Source organism: Suncus etruscus, chromosome 9 (genome assembly GCF_024139225.1).
Source record: "Suncus etruscus isolate mSunEtr1 chromosome 9, mSunEtr1.pri.cur, whole genome shotgun sequence".
NCBI classification, from domain to species: Eukaryota; Metazoa; Chordata; class Mammalia; order Eulipotyphla; family Soricidae; genus Suncus; species Suncus etruscus.
Genome location: NC_064856.1, coordinates 58970892 through 58995696, shown reverse-complemented (window position 1 = coordinate 58995696; position 24805 = coordinate 58970892). Strand labels below are relative to the sequence as shown.

The following is a 24805-nucleotide window of genomic DNA, read 5'->3' as shown; positions in this document are numbered from 1 at the left end:
CCCATGGTGTTTGATTTTTAATTCCTTTAGAAACTTGGTGTCATCAAGAGACAGTCTGATACTTGATGTAAGTGAGGTGAGGCAGATAAGTGTTGCTGTGTGAGACATTTAAAAAAATTAATTTCTCTATTTCATTTTATTTATTTTGGGGGTGGGGTCACACCCGGCAGCGCTCAGGGGTTACTCTTTGCTCCACATACTCAGAAATTGCTCCTGGCAGGCTCAGGGGACCATATGGGATGCCGGGATTTGAATCACCGTCTTTCTGCATGGAAGACCTCCATGCTATCTCTCCAGCCCCAATTTCTCTGTTTTAGACACTGTGGTTTGCTGAGTTACATCTGGCATTCAACATTTCAACACCAATTCTACTATCAGTATAATATTCCCTCTACTCTTGTCACCAGTTTCCCAATCTCCCCAAAGCCTGTCCTTTACTTGGTGCAACTAGATGGTGATGGAATTATGGGGGGGGGAAAAATCATTAAAAGCAAATTTGTGAAAATTGTCACGTCTCATAAGAGGGTAGTTATGCCATTGTCTTAACCCACTTATTGCTACTGAAGCATTCTGTTGTTGATTTTGTTTGTTGAGCGTATATGTATTTTGTGATAATTTTGCATGCAATTTGGTGTATTCCTAATGGAAAGTCAGTTTTAAAATTATGGGGTGTCGGGCCCGGAGAGATAGCACAGCGGTGTTTGCCTTGCAAGCAGCCGATCCAGGACCAAAGGTGGTTGGTTCGAATCCCGGTGTCCCATATGGTCCCCTGTGCCTGCCAGGAGCTATTTCTGAGCAGACAGCCAGGAGTAACCCCTGAGCATTGCCAGGTGTGACCCAAAAACCAAAAAAAATAAAATAAAAAAATTATGGGGTGTCATGTGGCCACAAGATCCAGGACTTTGAGGACCTGTGGAGCTGGGCCAATGAGTTCATATGACAACTACAAAACCAGCATACCTGGGAGCTGGAGCCAGAGCACAGCAGGGAGGGCTTTTGCTTTGCATGCATTTTACTCATGTTTGATCCCCAGCATCCCAGATGGTCACCAGGAGTAATTCCTGAATGCAGAGCTAGGAGTAACCCCTGAGCACTGCTAGGTATGGGTCAAAAATAAAAACAGTAACAACAAAATAAACCTCACATACCTGGTATTTGTTGTTATCTAGTAGTCTCTGCAGAGATTAGTGGAAAAGCAGTGAAGTTGGGCTATTTCTGGGGGCAGCAGTTGTAGGGTGGGCCTGTGGGTGAAGCTTCCAGGGCTTCAGCAGTGCACGGACTTGCTCACCTCCCTCCTGGGGAGTGGGGGAAGCAAGTGCAATCAGCTTCTGTCTATTTTTTTTTTATTTTTGGGCCACACCCGGCGGTGCTCATGGGTTACTCCTGGCCTCCTGGCTGTCTGCTCAGAAATAGCTCCTGGCAGGCACGGGGGACCATATGGGACACCAGGATTCGAACCAACCACCTTTGGTCCTGGATCGGCTGCTTGCAAGGCAACCGCCGCTGTGCTATCTCTCCGGGCCTGCTTCTGTCTATTAATGAGCTTTTGCTATTAGTTGCACCTCTCTTTCCAGAGTTAGATTAGTCTATTGCTGTGTGAGATTCTTAGAGAGATGGTGCCTGTGCAGAAAATTGACTGTGACAGAGAGCTATAGCCTTGTCACTCTGTACTCAGCTGTTTGTGTTTCTAGTCCTTTTATTAGGCTTGGGTCACAATTGGCAGTCTCCTGGGGATACCTCTAGCCTATTTCTCAAGTTTAACTTGGAAACTGAACCCTGGACACCCCACCCTCATGCAAAAACATATCCTCTATTCTTTAAGCCATCTCCTTATGCTTCTAGATTTTGTTGTTGTCATTTTTTTGGTTTTTGGGTCACATCGGCAGCAATGCTCAGGGGTTCCTCCTGTCTCTACGCTCAGAAATTGTTCCTGGCAGGCTCGGGGACCATATGGGATGCCGGATTTGAACCATCATCCTTCTGCATGCAAGGCAAAAGCCCTAACTCCATGCAATTTCTCTGGCCTCTATTGTTGTTTTTTAAAAATCTCATTTATTTTTCATCATCAATCTGATGTCTAATCCTATTTCAGCCTAGAAAGAACAGCTTAAGACCATTCAGTGGTGGTTCCTACCCATTCAGTGTCCTGAGCAGTGGGAGCTGCAGTCCAATCTTCTGTGGCAGGCTGAGCGCTCCAATTTTCAGTAGGGAACTGCTGAATCAGCACCAAGGGCACCTGCACCCCTTCAGACCAGTCTGCAACCTCGGGCTGAGTAGCAGTGAATTCAGGAGCTGGAGCAGTCTATTCGCCCTGAAATTCCTCCTTGGTCACAGCCTTCTCAGCAGCAGCTTGCTCTTCCTTTTCTCCTCAGGATCTCTCTAGAAGTAGAGATCAGGCACGACCTCCCATGCCTCCCTTGGGTGTTCAAGGGAGATTAGTGCCTCGTATTTGCAGAACTTCCCAGGCCAGCATCCACCACATAAGATCTATGGAGTGAGCTCCCTTGTTGTTGCAAGGAATGGCAATGTCCACGTAGTGCAGAGGAGTCTGTGTTACACAGAGCAATTATAGAGAATTAAGAAGCCTCTGTGAGGGGCTGGTGGTCAACTCTGGGATCAGTAACCAAGTCTCAGCTCTTGGAAAGTTGCCTGGATTTGCTTGGTGAAAGTTCCAGGAGTGAAGTGGCCAGCAATTGAAGTAGCAGCAGAAAACTTCAGCACAGCTCGCTGGCCAGTATTCCTGGATGACATAACACTGACATCAGCTGGATTTTCAATGGCTCGAGCTGCCATCTTCAAATTTATGATGTAGGTGCCATCACTTTTTCTTCTGTAGATGTACTGTTCCATCTGGAAGTCTAGATTAGTGCCACCTATGTGAGTGCCTGTGGCAAGGAATTTGAGGACATCTTCCTCCTTCATTTGCAGGACATCAAGGGCTCTTGATATTCTAAAATTTCCCTTTACGCTGGGAATAGAGAACAACGCCGTATGGATCCATCGCTGGGTAGCACGAAAAGGCAGGCTTCTAGTTTTAATAAAGCCCACATTGTAGACTGAGGATGTGACTCGGTGGGAGAGCATATGATAGACCCTGTGTTCAATCCATCACATTGACCACTAAGTACTAGCAGGTGTGGCTCTGAGGCTCTCCCTACCCCTGTAAATAAAGAAAGCCCTTATTGTGAAACTTAAACTTTTCTGAATCATCAGAGGAATTCTTTTTGGTTTGTATAGTAAACGCTTTGTTGAGTTTTGAGCACATGTAATTTCATCAGCTAATCTCTGGTTGTTCTGAGCATGTGTGGTGGGGCACACTTGATAGTGCTCAGGGATGTTTAGGATGCATGCTCTCCTGCATGCAAAGTATTTGAATGACTAGCAGGTGTGCAGGATGATAAAATAATCTACTAATGGGGCATAAGCGGTGGCATAAGTGGTAGGGCATTAACCTAGGATGGACCACAGTTTGTTCAATCCCCCCGGCATCCCATATGGTCCCCCAAGCCAGGAACAATTTCTGAGTGTATAATGAGTTACTGAGCATCACCGGGTATGACCCAAAACAACAACAAAAAATTTACTGAGATAATTTAGACTTACCAAAGTGTAGAGAAGAAATAGTAGTCTTTTACTTCAGTAAACAAAATTAAGTTGCCACATGACCCAGCTATTCGACTTTTGGGTAATATATTCCCAGAACTTAAAACCATTTATTCAAGGGGCCAGAGAGATAGCGTGGAGGTAGGGTGCTTGCCTTGCATGCAGACAAATGGTAGTTTGAATCGGGGCATCCCATATGGTTCCCTGAGCCAGTCAGGAGTGATTTCTGAGCGCAGAGCCAGGAGTAACCCCTGAGTACTGCCAGGTATAACCCAAAACCAACCAACCAAAGAAACAAACAAAAAGTTTATTCAAAAGGACATATGCACACCATTACTCACAAGCTGCACTTACTACAGTAGCTAGAATATGAACTCAACCTAGGTGTCCAAATAAGAAATGAATGGATTATGAAGATGTGGTACATAAACACAATGAAATACTATACAGCTGCATGGAAAGATTAAATGATATAATTTGCTCTAACCTGGTTGATACTAGAAAATACATTGAGTGAATGAAGTAAGCCAGAAGAAGAAAGACATACAGAGAATGATCTCACTTATCTGTGGTATATAAAACAATTGAATGAGGAAATGTAATGTAGTATAAGTCGGGATGCCTAGATCATCCTTGCCCCCAGAGCTTAGGGAGGGGAAGGATAGAGAGGAGGGAAGAAAGATGAAAAAGGGAAGTAGGGGCCGGTGAGGTGGTGCTAGAGGTAAGGTGTCTGCCTTGCAAGCGCTAGCCAAGAAACGGACCGTGGTTCGATCCCCCGGTTCCCATATGGTCCCCCCAAGCCAGGTGCGATTTCTGAACGCATAGCCAAAAGTAACCCCTGAGCATCAAATGGATGTGGCCCAAAACCCCCCCCCCAAAAAAAAGGGAAGTAATGGGGGAACTGGGTTGAAGATTCCATTATTAGTGATGTGGAATAACTATAAATATATAGTTATATATCATATACATTATATAGCTATATAGCTTATTATATAATATACAAACACCATATATTGTATAATATATAAATATGTGAATATATAAAATATATAAATACATAATATGTAAATTAAAATATATATACACATATATAAATATATAGTGGTATTTTATAAATCCTAAGCACAGACTGAACAACACTAAAATCATGAAAACAAACCAAACTTTGTAATTTTTTTTTTTGTTTTTGGGCCACACCCGGCAGCGCTCAGGGGTTACTCCTGGCTATCTGCTCAGAAATCACTCCTGGCAGGCACAAGGGACCATATGGGACACCGGGATTCGAACCAACCACCTTAGGTCCTGGGTTGGCGCTTGCAAGGTAAACACCGCTGTGCTATCTCTTCGGCCCCTGTAATGGTTTGTTATAATAGACACATATAATACTGTCAAGGTGGCAGGTAGAGTGGGAGGGTGGGGATTATGGAGCATGGGAACTCTAGTGATGAGAATTGACACTTGTGGGATTGGAATTGAAAATATATGCCTAAAACTTTGTAAACTGAAAATTTTGTTTGTTTTTTTGTTTTTGGGTCACACCTGGCAGTGCTCTGGGGTTACTCCAGGCTCTATGCTCAGAAATCACTCCTGGCAGGCTCAGGGAACCATATAGGATGACAGGATTCGAACCACTGTCCTGCATGCAAGGCAAATGCCTTATCTCCATGCTATCTTTCTGGCCCCTACTGAAAAATTTTTTTAAATAAAGTGGAAAAGAAAAAGAATTAGAACTCTTGCAAAGATAAGGAAAGTGGGCTTTTTCTCCTGAATTAAATTTATCCAAATAAAGACCAAGCCTGTGTTTTAGCTGTTATATACCCCTTGGATGACATACACTGGAGGCTGTCTACCTGACTTTGTTGTGGTAGTCATGGTTTTTGTTTTGTTTTGTTGTGCTTTTTCTTTTTGGTTTTTGGGTTACACCTGGCAGCACTCAGGGGTTACTCCTGGCTCTATGCTCAGAAATTGCCCCTAGCTGGCTCGGGGGACCATATGGGATGCCAGGATTCGAACTACCGTCCTTCTGCACGCAAGGCAAACGCGCTACCTTGTGTTTTTTTGGCCACACTGGTGACACTCAGGGGTTACTCCTGGTTCTGCACTTAGAAATTGCTCCTTGCAGGTTGGGGAGCCATATGGGATGCCGGGAATCGGACCTGGGTCCGTCCTGGTTCAGACACGTGCAAATCAAACACCCTACGACTGTGCTATCACTCTGACCCTAGTCATGTTTTTTCATTTCCTCCCTCCCTCCCTCCCTCCCTCCCTCCCTCCCTCCCTCCCTCCCTCCCTCCCTCCCTCCCTCCCTCCCTTCCTTCCTTCCTTCCTTCCTTCCTTCCTTCCTTCCTTCCTTCCTTCCTTCCTTCCTTCCTTCCTTCCTTCCTTCCTTTCTTCCTTCCTTTTTGGGCTCAGGGGTTATTCCTGGCTCTTTGCTCCTAGATGCTGGAAATTAAACTCAGGTTGGCTGCAAGTACCTTACCAACTGTTCTATCACTAATATCCTAGGCTTTCTTTTTTTCTTTTTAGTCAGATGTTACCCACTGCGTCCTGATGAATATTTTGCTGAGTTCAATCCAACTTGAGTTCAAGTTAGCACATGGGATCTGAGAGCTGTATCTGGGCATAGGAACAGAAACTTGCTAAGACACTCTAGAAGGGCAAGAATCGAGGCTTATCTCTTCACTGTGATTGCCAAGAGATTTATGGCTCATGTCTTCTAGTGCAGCGTTTTTCAACCACTGTGCTGTGGCACACTAGTGTGCCGTGCGAGATCATCTGGTGTGCCGTGGGAAAAATTCCAGTGTAATCTGTAACATGCGGCTTCCACATGATTGGCCTATTTGTGAGCTGAAGCACATGTTACGGACTATAAAAACTGAAGATAGAGACTGAGAGCTGTTGATGAAGAGCTATGTGTGTGTTTTTCTTTGATTCCTGCCAGAAGAATATCAGCTTGGTATTCAGCCAAACAGGCCCAGGTTTTGCCCTGAGCAAGTGAATAGAAATAGGAACGATTATAAAAGAGTATAGCAGATAAGGCTCTTTGCCTTGCATATGGCTGACCCATGTCTATATTCCAGCATAACATATGGTCCCTTGGACCTTGCCAGAAGTGATACATGAATACAGATTAAGGAGTAAGGCTTGAACACAACTGAGTGTGGCCTATCCCCCACAAATTTTGAGGAGGGGGGGTCAGAGAGATAGTACAAGGATTAATGCACATGCCTTAGGGCTGGAGTGATAGCACAGCAGGGAGGATGTTTGCTTTGCATGAGGCCAAGCTGAGTTCAATCCCTGGCATCCCATATGGCCCCTAAGTCCACAAGGAGTGATTTCTGAGTGCAGAGCCAGGAGTAACCCCTGAGCTCCATCAGGTGTAGCTCAAAAACCAAAACAAAACAAAAGATACATGCCTGGGGCTGGAGAGATAGTATGAAAGTAGGGCATTTGCCTTGCATGCAGAAGGTCAGTGGTTCAAATCCCAGCATCCCATATGGTCCCCTGAGCCTGCCAGGAGCGATTCGTGAGTATAGTGCCAGGAGTAACCCCTGAACACTGCCGGGCATGACCCAAAAACCAAAAAAAAAAAAAAAAGATACATGCCTTACACATGGCTGACTCCAGTTCAATCCCAGTACTACCAGGAGTGATCCCTGAACCAGAACTTGCTGGCAGTGCTAATTCATACATGTTGTAACATATGTCAAATTTGCCTTTTTATTTTTTTGCCACAGGGGTACACCTGACAGTGCTCAGGATTTACTCTTGGTTTTGCACTCAGGAATCACTCCCAGCAGAGCTTGGTGAACTGTATGAGATGCTGGAAAATGAACCTGGATTAAGGGGCCAGAGATTTAGTACAACAGGTAGGGTGTTTGCCTTGCACACAGCCTACTTGGATTTGATCCCTGTCACCTTATAAGGTCCCCTAAGCCTGCCAGGAGCGATGCCTGAGTGCAGAGCCAAGGGTAAGTCCTGAGGGGCTGGAGCAGTGGCGCAAGTGGTAGGGCATTTTCCTTGCATGTGCTAACCTAGGGGGACCACAGTTCGATCCCCCGGCATCCCATATCCAGGAAGGATGTCTGAGTACATAGCCAGGAGTAACCTTGAGCATCACTGGGTGTGGCCCCAAAAACAAAGAAACAAACAAAACAAAAAAACAAAACAAAAAATATATATATACATATATATATGTAAGTTAACTCACTTATTTTAGGCTAGCCATGTTTAATGGCTGGTCTTCTAACTAGATTCTTAGAAGGAATCTAAAGATTACTTCAATCTTTGAATAGCAGATTTGACTATGACAGCAGAAGTGGTATTGTAGGTTCAGGTGCTACCATGACAATTTTTATGTAGGAACTACAATGACAGATGTCCATAACTTGCCTCTTCCTCTTGGTCTTGTGTAGAAAGAAAAAGAGTACTGTGCTGACAGAATTATTTTTTTAACTATCTTCTGGAGGGAAACACAATAACATAATTTCATATTTACCTATGACCCCCACTTTCTTAATGTGTTTAGCCATCTTGCCATAAATTAGCTCAGAAAGCTGAGATAGACACACATGGAGAGAAAGAGACAGAGAGGGGGGAGAGAGAGCTAAACACTACGTCTTAAGAGCTTCCTCCTCTGTTTTTCTCTAACTCTCAAAGAAGCAATTACTGCCAAACCTATTTCCGAATGGGAAGGAGATCATTTTACAGTTGAGTATTCTGGGCTTCTGTGCAGATATATTCCCCAGGAAAAATTAATAATGCCAGGCTTTTGTTTTTAACTTGTGCTTGTTTGTTTTGTTTTTAGGCCACATTCGGTGGTGCTCAGGGGTTACTCCTGGCTCTGTGCTCAGGAAGTATTCCTTCTTGGGACTGCTCAAAGGACCACCACGTGGGGGATGCCAGGGATTGAACCCAGGTCAGCCACAGACAAGGCAAATATACTACCTGTATTATTGTTCCAGCCCCCAAATTGTGTTATATAAGTAGGGTTTGTTTTTGTTTTTATTTTTTTGGTTTTTGGGTCACACCCGGCAGTGCTCAGGGGTTACTCCTGGCTCTATGTTCAGAAATCACCCCTGGCAGGCACAGGGACCATATGGGATGCCGGGATTTGAACCACCATCCTTCTGCATAAAAGGCAAACGCCTTATCTCCATGCTATCTCTCCAGCCCCTATAAGTAGGGTTCGTATGAAAGGTCTCTTAGCACCAGGACACTTAGAATAAGAAGTTTCTGAAGTTTCAAATTGAAGCCATTTAAGTCTTCTATTTCTCTTCTTCCTTCTCCTTCTCCTTCTTTTGTGGCAACCTATTATGGTCAGGGGCTACTCCTGGCTTGATTTTTAGGGTTTATTCCTGGTGATGCTTAGGAGACCATATGCAGGGGTCTCAAACTCAATTTACCTGGGGGCCGTAGGAGGCAAAGTCAGGGTGATCCTTGAGTGCAAAGTCAGTAGTAAGCCTTGAACATTGGGGGGTCTGACCCAAACAACTAAAACAAAATAAAACAAAAAAAGATTCCTCTAGGGCAGGGCCACAAAATGTTGTACGGAGGGCCGCAAACAGCCTGCAAGTTTGAGACCCCTGCCATATGGTATCAGGGATTGAACCTGGGCCTTCTGGATGTAAAGCATATGCTCAGTTCACTGAGCTATCTCTCTGGTTCTCAATTCTATCCCTTCATACCTCCTCCAGTGTGATTATTCTAAAATGTGGGTTAGATCTTGCAACTCTTGAGTTTAAAATCCCTATCATCAGTCACCCTGCCCAAATACCCCCCCCCCCCCCCGGAGAAATTCTTTAGCTTGGCATTTGAAACATTCTGAACTTTGTTTCTTTTAGGGCCACATCCTGGTGTGCTCAAAGGCAACTCCTGGCTTGATACCCAGGAGCCACTCCCTGGTAATGCTAGGGAGACCACGTAGAGCTGGAATTGAATGTAAGGCTTCTATATATGAGTATGCACTTCAGCTGCTTGAGTTATCTTCCCATTTTCTGTTCTTTTGGAACCATACGTCAGACTGTACTTCCTTCTGGAAACCATCCCCACTACCTGGGAGAGAAGCGTCCTTCTGTGTTTTGTAACTTACTTGTGAGCTTTCTGAACCCTTCTGTTTCTGTATTCTTAGCATATAGAATAACGTAAGCCATTTTCCTAAAAGACTTTTGTGAGGTTCCCTTCTCTCCACTTTTCTCCTTAGTAACTAACTCAGTTGGATTAGATGCCAGGAGGGGCAGGAGAGGAGCAGGTGCTATGGTTGCACATGACGTATTAGCTGTGACCTCTTTGCAACCCTCCCTAAGGGAACCAATGTTTGAGAGAAGTACCCAGATGGGAACTCAGGAGCGAGTCCGGGTCTGCCCTTGGGGAAGCAAGCTGTCTTCTGGGGCCCTTTAGTAATAGCTTGCCAGAACAAATCTTGAGCAAACCTTTCACTAAAATAACAACAACAACAACAATAATAAAAGTGGCCAGTGGCCTCTATGCTTCAGGAACTATTCTGCATGTGTATATATTATATAATCGTCATCAAAACTGCAACAGCAGGTGTAGGGATTACCCAAGGTCGCACACTATATGGCAAAGGTAGGATTCAGATGTGAGGATTGTTATTACAGCTCATGCTGGTGACCACTATACATATTGCCAATTTGGCTTCTGATCTTCAGATTTCTTGTCTAGTTTTGGTGGAAAGCCAATTTGGAAGAGCGAGAAAAGGACCAGCAGGCAGTTTTTTCTTTATCCCTCACATCACTCAAGGATGAGCTCAGGAATGGAGCTGGGAATAGATATAAATAAAAGGGGTTCCCAATTGCCAGGGGTCACCGAAAGCCTCGTGGAAAAAAGGTCTGGTAAGATTGAGATATGGGGCTCCAAGGTGTAACCATGAGTCCATTCTTTGTGTTTTAGAGTTGTATTTTGGGGAAAGTCCTACCGTGTTTCTGAGCCTGCCTTTCCCCTTTAGTAAAATAAAGGTAAATATAGAGCCACTACATTCACATGCATCAAAGAAGTAAGTAAAAAATCTCAGAGAAAGGGTTAACAGTGCGGGCTACCAGATAGCAAGGGCAGGAGAATGTGCAATCTAGTCTAGGTCAAGAGCCTGGAGATAGGATGGGGTGTGTTTGTGAGTTCAGTCATGCGACCCTTTCTATCCTTGTGACCCTGCCAGATGGTGGAGAGGTTTAGGGGTGTGTGTATGTGTGTGTGTGTGTGTGTGTGTCTGTGAGAGAGAGAGAGACAGAGAGACAGAGAGAGACAGAGACAGGCAGAGAGAGAGAGAGAGACAGAGACAGACAGAGATACACACACACACACACAGACTCAGTGGTGCTCAGAAGCTCTGGACACTCAACACCTAGGATGCCAGGAATGGAACCCAGGTCAGCTTTGTGGAAAGGAGTTAAGTGCCTTACCTGCTGTTCTTGCCGTGTGTGTGTGTGTGTGTGTGTGTGTGTGTGTGTGTGTGTGTGTGTAAGGTCATACATACCCAGTGGTGTTCAAAATCCTGTCTGCTGTGTGTGTGTGTGTGTGTGTGTGTGTATGTGTTTGATACATACCCAGTGGTGCTCAGAAGCCCTGGACACTGAACATCTAGGATGCCAGGGATGGCACCCAGGTCAGCTTTGTGCAAAGCAGTTAAGTGCTTTACCTGCTGCTCTTGCTGTGTGTGTGTGTGTGTGTGTGTGTGTGTGTGCATGCATAGCAGATGGGTGTGTTTGTGAGTTCAGTCCCTATCTATCCTTGTGACCCACCAGTCAGTGTGTGTGTGTGTGTGTGTGTGTGTGTGTGTGTGTGTGTAAGGTCATACATACCCGGTGGTGTTCAAAATCCTGGCCTGCTCTGTGTGTGTGTGTGTGTGTGTGTGTGTGTGTGTGTTTGATACATACCAGCCCTGGACACTGAACACCTAGGATGCCAGGGATGGCACCCAGGTCAGCTTTGTGCAAAACAATTAAGTGCTTTACCTGCTGCTCTTGTGTGTGTGTGTGTGTGTGTGTGCGCGCGCGCGCGCGCACGCGTGCATAGCAGATGGGTGTGTTTGTGAGTTCAGTCCCTATCTATCCTTGTGACCCACCAGTGTGTGTGTGTGTGTGTGTGTGTGTGTGTGTGTGTTTTATGTGCACAGCAGATGGGTATGTGAGTTCAGTCATGCATCCCTATCTATCCTTGTGACCCACCAGTCAGTGTGTGTGTATGTGTGTGTGCGTGCGTGTGAGCGCGCGATTGCCTGGGACAGGGCCACGGTGGCAGTTGGTCGGAGGCGCCCCCTTACATCACCCCGCACCTCCTTGGCCTGGGAGGGTGGGGCGGGGGGCTGCGGCGAGGCGAGGCGAGGCGAGGCGAGGCGAGGCAGCCGGCGCCCGGGAAGCCGCCGCGTCCGTCCGTCGGCCGTGCGGGCTCCTCAGAGCATGACGTCATCCTTTCGGGAGGCGCCCGCCCCCTCCCCTGGCCCCCCTCCCCACCGTCCCCGCCTGCGCCTGCGCGCTGAGCGTGCGGCGGGGGGGGGGGGGCGGCCGGGAGCCTTCCGCCCTTGCCGGGGCCGCGCGCGGCGCTGTGGGCCGGCGGCTGGGCGTGTGGGGCGCGGAGGGCCGGCGTCCAGGATGCGGCGCGGGGCGGCCGGGGACCCCGCTGCTCCGTCCCGGCAAGCGCGGCGGCCGCGGGGAGCGGGCCAGGGCCAGGGCCGGGGGCGGCGAGCGGAGCCGCGGTAGCGGCGGCGGCGGCGGCGTGAGGCGGGCGGGCGGCGGGCGCTGGGGTGCGGGGCCTCGGCGCTCCTCCGCACGGCCCGGCCCGGCCCGGCCCGGCGCTGCGAGCGGCTCGGCCGGCGCCATGAGCGGCGTGGGCGGCGTGGGCGGCGTGGTCGGCGGGGGCCCGGCGCCCAGTCGCTTCGCCGACTACTTTGTCATCTGCGGGCTGGACACCGACACCGGGCTGGAGCCGGACGAGCTGTCGGGTGAGTGCGTGCGGCCGCGCCGGGGCGGGGGGCTCTTCTGCCGCCCCCGACTGCGAGCCCCCAGCCCTCCGCGCCGCCCCGGTGCCCGCTTTGTCCCTCGAGCCGGCCCAGAGCCGGGGCGTGACGCTCCGAGTTGCCCACGGCGGGGCCGAGCCTTGGGGCGCCCTGGACCCCCCTGGGGTGACTCGGGTGCGGGGACTCCAGCCCTGAAAGAAGAGGCTCCCCTCCATTCCCCATCTCCCGCCGGGGTGCCAGAGAGGGAGGCCACCACGTCCTGGTGAAAGTAAAGTTGCGCCCCAGGTTTTGGGGGGGAAATATTTTCTTTTTGTGGGACGGGGAAAAAAGACAAAAATTCTTCATGGATTTTTTTTAATGTTTTTCCTTCCCTCTGCTTCTCTGGGCCAGAAGCTGGTTATAACAGTTTCTTTTAACGGGCAGGGGTGCTGGTGAAAGTGAAGCGATGGGTGAACTTGGGGCGCCCTCGGAGGCTGACAACTCCCTGGGTTCTAATAAATAAACATTTCTACCCCCAAGGCCGTCCCTGGTGTTAAGAAGTCACTCGTGGGCCCGGAGAGATAGCACAGCGGCTTATGCCTTGCAAGCAGCTGATCCAGGACCAAAGGTGGTTGGTTCGAATCCCGGTGTCCCATATGGTCCCCCGTGCCTGCCAGGAGCGATTTCTGAGCAGACAGCCAGGAGTAACCCCTGAGCACCGCTGGGTGTGACCCAAAAACCAAAAAAAAAAAAAAAACAAAAAAACAAAAAGAAGTCACTCGTGTCCCTGGAGAAAGAGAGAAAGAAAGAGAAAAAAAGGAGGCCCGTGTTGTTAGGGAGCTTAGAGGGCCCCGAGAAGTGGGGAGCCAGGGTTGGGGAGCGGTGCTTTTCATCTCATTTGCAAGGGGAAGTGTTGGGAAAGTCAGAACCAAACCAAACCCAACCCTGAAGGTTGCCGAAATTGGGTTTAAGTCCCTGTGAATTCCGCTGCAGCGTCATTGAAACTTTTTTTTCTCTTTTTGCTTTTTGCGTTGCAACAGTTTTGAAAGTTTTTGTCCGGAGGGTCCACTTAGTTGCAGGTTTCCTGTGGGCGGAGGTTTGTTGTGTCATCCTGATCCGAAGAAGGATAGACTTACATTCTTCTCGTTTTCTGTCTTGATACGTTCATTTTTTTTTTTTTTTTACAAAGTTTTACTTCTGAAAGTAATTATCCTGTTGACTCATTTTACTTTGCTTCAGAGATGATAGGTCAGCTACCCCCCTTTTTTTCTTTAAGTCACCGGAAAAAAATTCCAATACCAAGAAAAGAGTTTAGGTATGGACTTGAAGTGACAGAAAAAGATGGTCTTTTATCTAACGGGGCAGATCGATGACCTTTAATAAGGTCATAAGGAGAATGTTAGTTTCTCGAACTAATTGAGGACTGACAGAGATCATGAAGCAATAATATATTTAGTTCAAGACTTTTTTGGAGGTTAGCTTTCTTGCTTGAAGATCACATTTTAAGCCTTCAGATTTTTATATAATACAAGTGTAAAATTTTCATCTGTGTGTATTAAATTACATTTTATAATTATGTCTATTACATTTGTTTCCCCTTATGATGTGGTTGTTGGAATTCAGTGCAAGGGGCAAGGACCTTGAAAAATGAGGCCCGAGAACGGCTGTAGGGCCTAGTTCCACTGTTAATTCTCTGTCTTTTGGTCCAGTGCTTTTGTAGCACAAAACTGTCTCATTGCTTGGTGTCGTCTTTAGAAAAAGTTAACATGTTGACCAGCTAAAGATTAAAAATTACATGGTTCTTTCCAGAAAGTAAAACTTTTAAGATGGTGAATTAAACCAGCATTATTTGTATTCGGTGTTTCTGAATGCCTGTTCAATGATATAGACATTTAATTTTAGAAAATGGAGATAGTGTTTTCTGGAGAGCACAGCTGGTAGAGTGCTTGCCTTGAAGAGGCTGGCCAGTGTTCTATCCCTAGATGGTCCCTTAAACCAGGCCAGGAGTAATCTCTGAGCATCGCTGGGTGTGGCCACCCCTGAAAAGTTTAGTTAAAAAAAAAATAGAAAATTAAGAGAGAACAGTTTGCAATTGAAAGCATAGTCATGAAGTTGGGAAGTGAAACTAGTGAGAGAATATGACTGGAGTTAAATGGTCCTGCTATTGATTATATAGGGGCAAGTTCTATTATTCTGGTGGGGTACTATCTAGAAAAAAAAGAATAATTAAAAAGTTATTAAATGACCCTCAAAAGTGTTTTCTTTCAAGGACTGTTAGTTAATCGGCAGGCATTCAGCAGGTTAAAATTATATCCCTTTGAAAGCTTATTGGGAGACTGAAGAAAGGGGGATGAGTTGTATAAAAAGGGATATTTTTCAGTCTTTTTAAATGTGGTTGCAGTAGTGGAATGCCAAGACCATGTATTCAATAGGTGGCCTTTGTTAGACCGAGCTCTTGATTGAAAGGTTTCTTTTTCTTTCATTTTATTTCTGGTGGGTTGGTAGGGGAATTTGGACTACCCAGAGGGAATCTTGGAATAACAAGTAAAATGGGAATAAAACAAAATCTTTTTTTTTTTGTTTTTTGTTTTTTGTTTTTTTAAAACAAAATCTTGAGATAAAATAAAATAGGAATCTGTTGTATGGGGTCAGTTTTGAGACTCTACATTGCATTTCTCTCCTCAGCCCAACTTACAGCTCTGAAACCGATGATATCACAGTAAGGGAAATACAGGAAATTGTGGATTGCACTTAGGCTCTCTAGGGAGATAAGGAGGAGCCTAAGTTCTGTCTAAGTAAATTAAGTATTAAATTTCAGGTAGCTTCTGTCCTAAAAAATCTAAACAAGCAGATCTAAGTTGTTTTGTGGAAGGATTAAAATTCATTTCTGTTTGCAACAGTTAGTATAGAATGCTATGCTGTATATAGACACAGATCATTAGATTTTATTGGATTCTCTTCTTGTCTTCTCTCCCTTTCCTATAGACTTAAACATTTAGGCAATGTATGTAGTTAAATATACATAAGTTAAACTCCTTAAACTTCCTTTGCCCAGGACAGTTTTATGTATTCCTCTGTGTGTGTGTGTGTGTGTGTGTGTGTGTGTGTATAGAGTTTGTGTATCAACCAAACATTTATTGATAATATAAATTTATTAATTTATTAAGTGGTAACTCCCAAGCATTCCTCAGCTTGTGATTCTCAGCCTCGGCCTGTGGTTCAGTGCAAGGGCTTGGATGATATGTGGCTTGGGCCCTGTAAGGGCTTAGATGGCATGTGGGGGATTAACAGAGTCACCCTGGCAGTGTGAGAAGTATCCAGCATTGCACCTGGCCACATATGGGAGAGTATCCAGGACTGTTCCTAAAGATACTTGAGGGACCATATGGCTCTAGGACTTGAACCTGAGTTGGGTGCATGTACTCGAATTGCTATACTACCTTCTGTACCCATACATTTTATTATTCATTCATTCATTTATTGTTTTTGGGCCATATCTGGCAGTTCTTAGAGGTTACTCATGGCTCTGAGCTCAAGAATCATTCCTGGTGGGCTCAGGAACCATACGGATGCTAGAGATTGAACTTGGGGTGGCCAGGTATAAGGCAAACTCTACCTGCTGTATATTGTTCTGGCCCTACATTTTATTTATTTATTTATTTATTTTTGTTTTTGGGCCACACCCGGCGTTGCTCAGGGGTTACTCCTGGCTGTCTGCTCAGAAATAGCTCCTGGAAGGCATGGGGACCATATGGGACACCGGGATTCGAATCAACCACCTTTGGTCCTGGATTGGCTGCTTGCAAGGCAAACGCCACTCTGCTATCACTCTGGGCCCACATTTTATTTATTAACATAAAACAAGTTTATATGAAATAAAGGGAGAGAAAGAGAGAATGTGCTCAAAAGAGAATCAGAGCTTCTCAAAGAGTTGAAAAAGTAAATCACATATCTCAAGCTGAGATGTTCTAAAGCAGCGATGGCAAACCTATGGCATGCGTGCCAGCAGTGGCACGCAAAGGCCTTGCAACTGGCATGCAGGAAGGTTTGCAATTAAGATATGCAGCACGTGTGCATAGTTTTTAGATAATAAAATCTTGTTATTAAGATTTAATTGACGTGCTGGCACTCTTGAGGAAATTCTTTGGTTTTGTGCGGCAGTTTGGGCACTCGGGCTCAAAAAGGTTTTGTTTTTGTTTTTGTTTTGGTTTTTGGGCCATACCCGGCGATGCTCAGGGGTTACTCCTGGCTGTCTGCTCAGAAATAGCTCCTGGCAGGCACGGGACCATATGGGACACCGGGATTCGAACCAACCACTTTTGGTCCTGGATCGGCTGCTTGCAAGGCAAACGCCGCTGTGCTATCTCCGGGCCCTCAAAAAGGGTAGCCATCACTGTAAAGTAAGAAACATTATATCTCAGGGTCGGAGAAATAGCATGGAGGTAAGGCGTTTACCTTGCATGCAGAAGGTCGGTGGTTCAAATCCCGGCATCCCACATGGTCCCCTGAGCCTGCCAGGAGCGATTTCTGAGTGTAGAGCCAGGAGTAACCCCTGAGAGCTGCTGGTGTGACCCAAAAAACCAAAGGAAAAAAAAAAAAGGAAAGAAACTTTATATCTCAAGAGATGTGGGCTAACTTCCCAATACATTAATTAAATACTTTTAGTTTTTGGCTATGCTCAGAGATTACTTCTGGCTCTGTACTCAGGAATCACTGTTGGTGGTGCTCAGAGGACCGTATGGGGTGTCAGGGATTGAACCTGGGACAGCTATGTTGAAGGCAAGCATTTTAGGCACTGTACTATCTTTCTGGCTTGCAGCATATTGTTTTAAAAGAAAAATTGTTTTTGATTTTGGGTTACTCCTAGTGGTACTCCAGTATTAATCCCAATTCTATGCAAGGGTGGGGGCAGGGGTGATAGTCATTCTCTGCTATGCTTGGGGGACTATGCTTTGCATGTACTGCATGATCCTTCATCGAGCTTTCTCAGTCTTTTGGGTTATCTCTATATTTAAAACTAGTTTTTGTTGTTGTTGTTGTTGTTGTTTTGGGTCACACCTGGCAGCACTCAGGAGTTACTCCAGGCTCTATGCTCAGAAATCGCTCCTGGAAGGCTCAGGGGAACCATATGGGATACTGGTCAAACCACCGTTCTTCTGCATGCAAGGCAAACACCCTACCTCCATGCTATCTCTCTGGCCCCGAGTTATTGGATCTTAATCCATGTAGTTTGAGATCCTAGTATAGTTATTTGTTCTGCAAGGAACTGGGCAATTTTTTTTTTCTGTTGAGGTATTTCAACTAGGTTTGGATTAGTATTTTTAGTTTTTTTTTTTTTTTTTGGGGGGGGGTCACAGCAGCGCTCAGGGGTTACTTCTGGCTCCATGCTCAGAAAGTGCTCCTGGTGGGCTCGGGGGGGACAATATAGGATGCCGGGATTCGAACCAATGACCTTCTGCATGAAAGGCAAACGCCTTACCTCCATACTATCTCTCTGGCCCCCGAGGTATTTCAACTAGAAGAAGAGGAAGGTACCCACTTCTGAATGAAGCACAAGTCAAACCAACTTTAGGAAGTGATAACTGCTTTTATTAGCTTTTATTGTTCTTGTTTTTGGGTCACACCCGGCAGTGCTCAGGGTTACTTCTGACTACGCTCAGAAGTCGCTCCTGGCAGTCTTGGAGGACCATATGGGATGCCAGGATTCGAACGGCCCTCCTTCTGCATGCAAGGCAAATGCCCAACCTCTATGCTATCTCTTTGGTCCCTTTTATTAGCTTTTGAGCTTCTCAATTTAAATGGGAATGTAGGAATTCGTTGTTTCTGACTTATATTTTCTGTCACTGTTAGCTCATTCTAAGTGAGATCATATCTGGGTCAGCTGCAAGTAACTATAAGGCTCTGGCCTTTATATTCTTTAATGGGTGGGTGTTCTGGGCATTGTTTTATGATTATAACAGATGACTAAAGAAGAATGCTTACTTTGATAATGGAATTCCTGAATTTATTTTCCTTATCTTCGCCAGAGAAGGAAACTTCCAGAATGCTTATGAATTTGGATTACAAAGATTCTTTGTAACCTTTCAGTATCTTTGAACTGACTTGCATTTAAATGGAGATAAGTATTCTATTTCATGTACCCACTACTACAGTTTTCCCAGTTTCTGGGTAGAGTCTGAGAATTGAAGAGAAGGAATTAGAGGCATGGATAGATACGAGATTGTCCAGTGTGCCTTGTATGACTCTATTTGTTTTTTTAACTACACCCAGAGCTGCATGGGCTATCCCCGGCTATGTGCTTAGGAGTGATCTTTTGGCAGTGCTCAGAGACCATATATGTACCAGGATCTCATCTGGGTCAGCTGTATGCAAAGCAAATGCGCTACCGATGTGTTACTTATTTCTCTGACCCCTCACATTATCTCTTAAAGTCACCCACTGTTCATGAAAGTCAAGGATTAATCAGTACTTCTTAAGTGTTTTGAGGGGTGAAGTTAGAACTTTAGGATCATGGAATGTCAAACATTGTAGGCACTCTCAGAGATTAAAACTCAGGCTCTGAGAAGGTTTGTCTCCATAGCTATGTTGCTTTATTCTTTTGAGCCACTTTTGTGAAAACATATATTCTTTGTGATAATTTGATCAGTGGGAGGGACAAATAGATATTATGGAAGTCTTATCTAGTGTAGGTTTGTTTCATGTTAAAGTATTTTGAGGGTTGGAGCGATAGCACAGCGGGTATGGAATTTGCCTTGCATGCTGTTGACCCAGGTTGAATCTCTGGCATCCCATATGGTTCCCTGAACCTGCCAGGAGCAATTTCTGAGCACAGAGCCAGGACTAACCCCTGAGTGCTTCTGGAGGTTACCCCCCAGAAAACCAAACAAAATAAGTATATTGTGGGGCCGGAGAGATAGCATGGAGGTAGGGCATTTGCCTTGCATGCAGAAGGACGTGGTTTGAATTCCGACACCCATATGGTCCCCTGAGCCTGCCAGGAGCAATTTCTTTTTTTTTGGGGGGGGGGCCCACATCCATTTGACGCTCAGGGGTTACTCCTGGCTATGTGCTCAGAAATTGCCCCTGGCTTGGGGGGGACCATATGAGACGCTGGGGGATCAAACCACCATCTGTCCTAGGCTAGCGCTTGCAAGGCAGATGCCTTACCTCTAGCGCCACTTCTCCGGCCCACCAGGAGCGATTTCTGAGCATAGAGCCAGGAGTAACCCATGAGCGCTGCCGGGTGTGACCCAAAAACCAAAAAAAAAAAAAGTATAGTGTTAGGACAGAGAAGGCCCCTTTATAGTCGTGATAGTTGGAACTGATCACTCTGGACAAGAACTGGGTGCTGAAAGGGGATAAAGTGATATGTTTGATACCCTTTCAGTAACAGCATTGCAAACCACAGTGCTGAAAAGAAAAAAAGAGGGAGGGAGAAAGTATTTGTCATAGAGCAGGGGGTCCTCAAACTTTTTTTTTTTTTTTTTTTTTTTTTGGTTTTTGGGCCACACCTGGCGGAACTCAGGGGTTACTCCTGGCTGTCTGCTCAGAAATAGCTCCTGGCAGGCACGGGGGACCATATGGGACACCGGGATTCGAACCAAACACCTTTGGTCCTGGATCGGCTGCTTGCAAGGCAAACACCGCTGTGCTATCTCTCCGGGCCCGGTCCTCAAACTTTTAAAACGGGGCCAGTTCACTGTCCTTCAGACTGTTAGAGGGCCAGATTATAGTAAAAACAAAAATTATGAACAAATTTCTATGCACACTGCATATATCTTATTTAGAAGTGAAGAAACAAAATGGGAATAAATACAATATGTGGCCCACGGGCTGTAGTTTGAAGACCCCTGCCATAGAGGCTAGTGGGGTGTGTGGGTCAGGGAAACTGGGGACATCGATGGTGGGAAGTGTAAACTGGTTGGACTTTTTTTTTTTGGTGGGGTCACATCTACCAGTTCTTAGAGTTTATTCCTGCTCTCTCTGCTCAGGAATTCCTGGCAGGTTTGGGGGACCACATGGAATGCTAGAGATTGAATTTGGGTTGGCTGAATGCAAGGCAAGCACCTTACTTTCTGTGCTATCATTCTGGGCTTCATGGCTGTTGGAACATTGTATGCCATTAACAATTTTGTAACTGCGTATTTCAGTAAAAAATAAAAGAGTATAATGAGCTGGAGAGATTATACAGTAGGTAAAGCACTTGCTTTGCATATGTACACAGAGCTAAGAATGGTCCTTGATCCAGGAATGGTCCCTGAACATGCCTGGATGTGGTCCCCTTGCCCAAAAAAGAATATTGGGACATGATCATCATGAGGGAATTTTTTTTTTACTTTTAAACCACACCCAGCAGTGCTCAAGGAACCATGTATACTGTCAGGGATTGAATCTGGCTTTTTTTTTTTTTTTTGGTTTTTGGGCCACACCCGTTTGACGCTCAGGGGTTACTCCTGGCTATGCGCTCAGAAATCACCCCTGGCTTGGGGGGATCATATGGGACACCGGGGGATCGAACCGCGGTCCTTCCTTGGCTAGCGCTTGCAAGGCAGACACCTTACCTCTAGCGCCACCTTCCCGGCCCCTGAATCTGGCTTTCAAGGCAAGTCCCTTACCAGTTCTGTCTCTTTAGGTCCTACTTTGTTTTTTAGTGATGCTGGGGATTGAATCCAGGTCCATGCGACAGGCAAGGCATGCACTCTACTATTTGAGCTACACTCCCAACACTATCATGAAAGACATTTATTTTATTTTGTAGGGCATTTTGGGTTATACCTGGAAGTACTCGGGGGCTACTGAATGTTTCTTTCTAACATATACCCACCAAAAGCAGAAAAGAATTATTAAGAAAAGTGGTCTTCCAATAGTGCTCAAGGGGCCATGGAGCCACTACTGGCAATTCTTCACCAAACACGCATGTAGTACAATGTTAGGACTGGAGGATGTAGTGGTTCTTGCACCTTGAAGTGATGGTACCAGGGTTTTCTTGGGACCTTTAGGCATTGCTGGGGATCTTCTAGGACTGGCACTCTGTGAAGCTTGGGGTTATCATGAGGGTGTTGTGGACTGAACTCTTTTTTTTTTGGGGGGGGGGCACATGGGGCAGTGCTCAGAGCTGACTCATGACTACAGTCAGGAATTCTCCAGCCTGCCATCTATTGAGAGTTATTGAAATGTTCATAGTTTATATATACATATATATATAAAATATATTTTTTGCTTTTGGGTCATATTTGGCTGTGCCCAGGACTTATTCCTGACTGTATGTTTTATACTCCTAGTTGGACTTGGTGGGCCCTATGCAATGCCTGGGATGGAACTTGATTGGCCTTGTATAGGGCAAGTGCACTGGTCCAGTTATTACTTTTAAATTATTAACTTGATTTGCATACATTTTTTGTGTATGTGGAGGGAGGCACACCTGGCAGTACTAAGGAGCTACTCCCACTGAGGTCTCTGAATAGCTTCTGGTAGTGTTGGGCATTCAACCCAGACCTCTTTCATGCAAAGCATGTGCTCTAGCCAGTTGAGCTTTCTTTCTAGCCCTTCTGTACATTTTTTTTTATGTAAACATACATTTTTATTTCCTTTGTCTGTATGTATATACTTAAGAGTTGAAATGTTGGTTCATGGGGCCCTGAGAGATAGCACAGCGAGCGTTTGCCTTGCAAGCAGCCGATCCAGGACCAAAGGTGGTTGGTTCAAGTCCCGGTGCCCCATTGGTCCCCCGTGCCTGCCAGGAGCTATTTCTGAGCAGACAGCCTGGAGTAACCCCTGAGCACCGCCGGGTGTGGCCCAAACTTCAGAAAAAAATTGTATTCTAAGGATCAGAAGATGGCTCACAGGGCTGGAATGCCTTATGTCTTGATGCAATAAATCTGGTTTAGTGTGTCAGGCACCAAAACCAGGACCTGAAGAGACACGGGTCTGGAAGCCAAACTCCGAAACAGGAAATAATCTACACAGTGAACGGGGGTAAAAATGGGTTCAGGAATTCCAACACAGCCTTTCACTCCTAAGAGGCAGGCTTAGTGAAAGAAGACAGAGAATGCCCGAGCTTTCCTGAGACCAAGGCTTTTTATTAGAAATAGACCACACCCTAGGGTGTAGACCTTATACTGCGTTAAGGTAGAATCCAGTAGTAATCCAACACCAGATCACACCCTGGGGTGGAGAACATAGTCTGGTCATGATGGAAAGTGAGAAAGCAAGTGCCAGGTTTCAGGCTATTTTTGTTATATTTCCAAGAGATCTTATTTAACTTCAGGATGTATGCTGGAAAAAGTTATAATAGACAGTAAAGTTTCCCAAATATCACACTTGTGATAATTGCTTGTTTTCCATGGAATTTGTCATAGTCTCCTGTTAAAGAGAGCCAGGTTGATTATTTTATTTCTGTTGTTTATTTTATTTTATTTTATTTTATTTTATTTATTTATTTATTTTTTGGTGGTTTTTTTTTTTTGGGTCACACCCGGCAGTGCTCAGGGGTTATTCCTGGCTCCATGCTCAGAAATTGCTCCTGGCAGGCACAGGGGACCATATGGGACGCTGGGATTCTAACCGATGACCTTCTGCATGAAAGGCAAACGCCTTACCTCCATGCTATCTCTCCAGCCCCATTTCTGTTGTTTATTAGTCTGATGGAGAAGTCAGGTAAAAATTTTCCTAGCCATCAATGATGTGTGTGTCATGATCAAGCAATATAACTTCTGAGGAGTCTGGATGTGAGCATCACAGCAATCTCTGATCAGCACCATAGTTTGTTAGCTTCAGCTGAGTGCTCTCAAGTGAGCATGTGTGCAATGTTTACAACTAAAGAAAGGAGTGTTAACCTCAGTGAGCATCATGCTGAGTATGTGAGTAATTTCTAACAAATTCCCAGTTAGAAAATATAGTTTGGGCCCGGAGAGATAGCACAGTGGCGTTTGCCTTGCAAGCAGCCGATCCAGGACCAAAGGTGGTTGGTTCAAATCCCGGTGTCCCATATGGTCCACCGTGCCTGCCAGGAGCTATTTCTGAGCAGACAGCCAGGAGTAACCCCTGAGCAACGCTGGGTGTGGCCCAAAAACCACAAAAAAAAAAAAAAAAAAAAAAAGAAAATATAGTTTGAGAATGCATACACTTATATTGGTCATAGAATTAAAAACATATCGGCTAGAGGGGCTGGAGCAGTCCCCTGGTGTCCCATATAGTCCCCCAAGCCAGGAGCAATTTCTGAGTGTATAGTCAGGAGTAACCACTGAGCGTCACCGGGTATGGCCTAATATATATATATCAGCTAGAAATTAGAGAAAATACAAGTATTGTTTTTATTTTTTTGCCTCCTAAACAGTGGATATATAAAAAGGTTATATCCAAGGTACTTAGGGGCTCTGTCACATTGGAAATAAAATTCAAGGCTCATTCATGCTAGGCTCTAGCCCTTTGGTCCTTTAAATCAGTGGAAAAAAAAATCAACACCACTTAATTCTTTGTTCTGTGTCACCCAATTAATTAAAAGGATTATCAGCATATATATCTTCTATCCTGTCATCACTGATGATACTAATTTTGCTTGTCTCCCTTTCCCTCTGGCAGTGGTGATATGATGGGCAGGGATTTTGTACATGCCTGGTTGAAATGTTTGTATACTTAATTGGCTTGCTAGGTTAAGCATCAGGTTTTCAATGCTGGGGACTGGAGTGATAGTACAGCAAGCAGGACTCTGACTTTTGCATGGCTTTCTGGGTTTGATTCTTGGTACTACATATGGTCCCCGGAGTCCCTGAGCATAGTTTTTCAGTGCTTGTACACTGGGCATCAATTCTTTCTCGCCCAGAGTTGCATTGTTTTATTTGTAGTGCTTTTAGTCATTCTTATTGTAATCTTTCACAGGGACCACTGCAGTTCTCATATACATGTTACTGGGAATCACATTCCTAGCTAGAGTGTTTGCACATCTTTTAGTTTTGGTGCTTATCAGGGTGACACATTCATTGCAGTGTTTGTATACTAGCTATGTGCCAGAGAGCTGATTCAGTTCCAAGGATCCCAGGAGACCATGAGGTAGGTACAAAGGATGGAAATTAGGTTTCCTGCATGTGCTCAGCCCTTTTTTTGTTTGTTTGTTTCTTTTGCTTTCTGGGCCACACCCATGGACGCTCAGGGTTGACTCCTGGCTATGCACTCAGAAATCACTTCTGGCTGGTCCATCCTAAGTTAGCCGCGTGCAAGGCAAATGCCCTACCACTTGCGCCATCGCTCTGGCCC

General features: G+C 45.5%; 1 protein-coding gene and 1 pseudogene across 1 annotated transcript in view; one reads left to right on the top strand and one right to left on the bottom strand.

Annotated features, from left to right (window-relative positions):
• Window positions 1-2063: 2063 nt before the first annotated feature.
• Window positions 2064-3084, bottom strand: LOC126018542 (40S ribosomal protein SA-like; annotated as a pseudogene).
• A 9351-nt stretch (window positions 3085-12435) lies between these two features.
• DENND5A (DENN domain containing 5A) overlaps window positions 12436-24805 on the top strand; it is a 118930-nt gene continuing 106560 nt past the window's right edge. Inside the window, exon 1 of the mRNA XM_049780668.1 lies at window positions 12436-12559. Within this exon, the coding sequence (XP_049636625.1) occupies window positions 12436-12559 (124 nt within the window). The remainder of the gene's footprint in view (window positions 12560-24805) is intronic.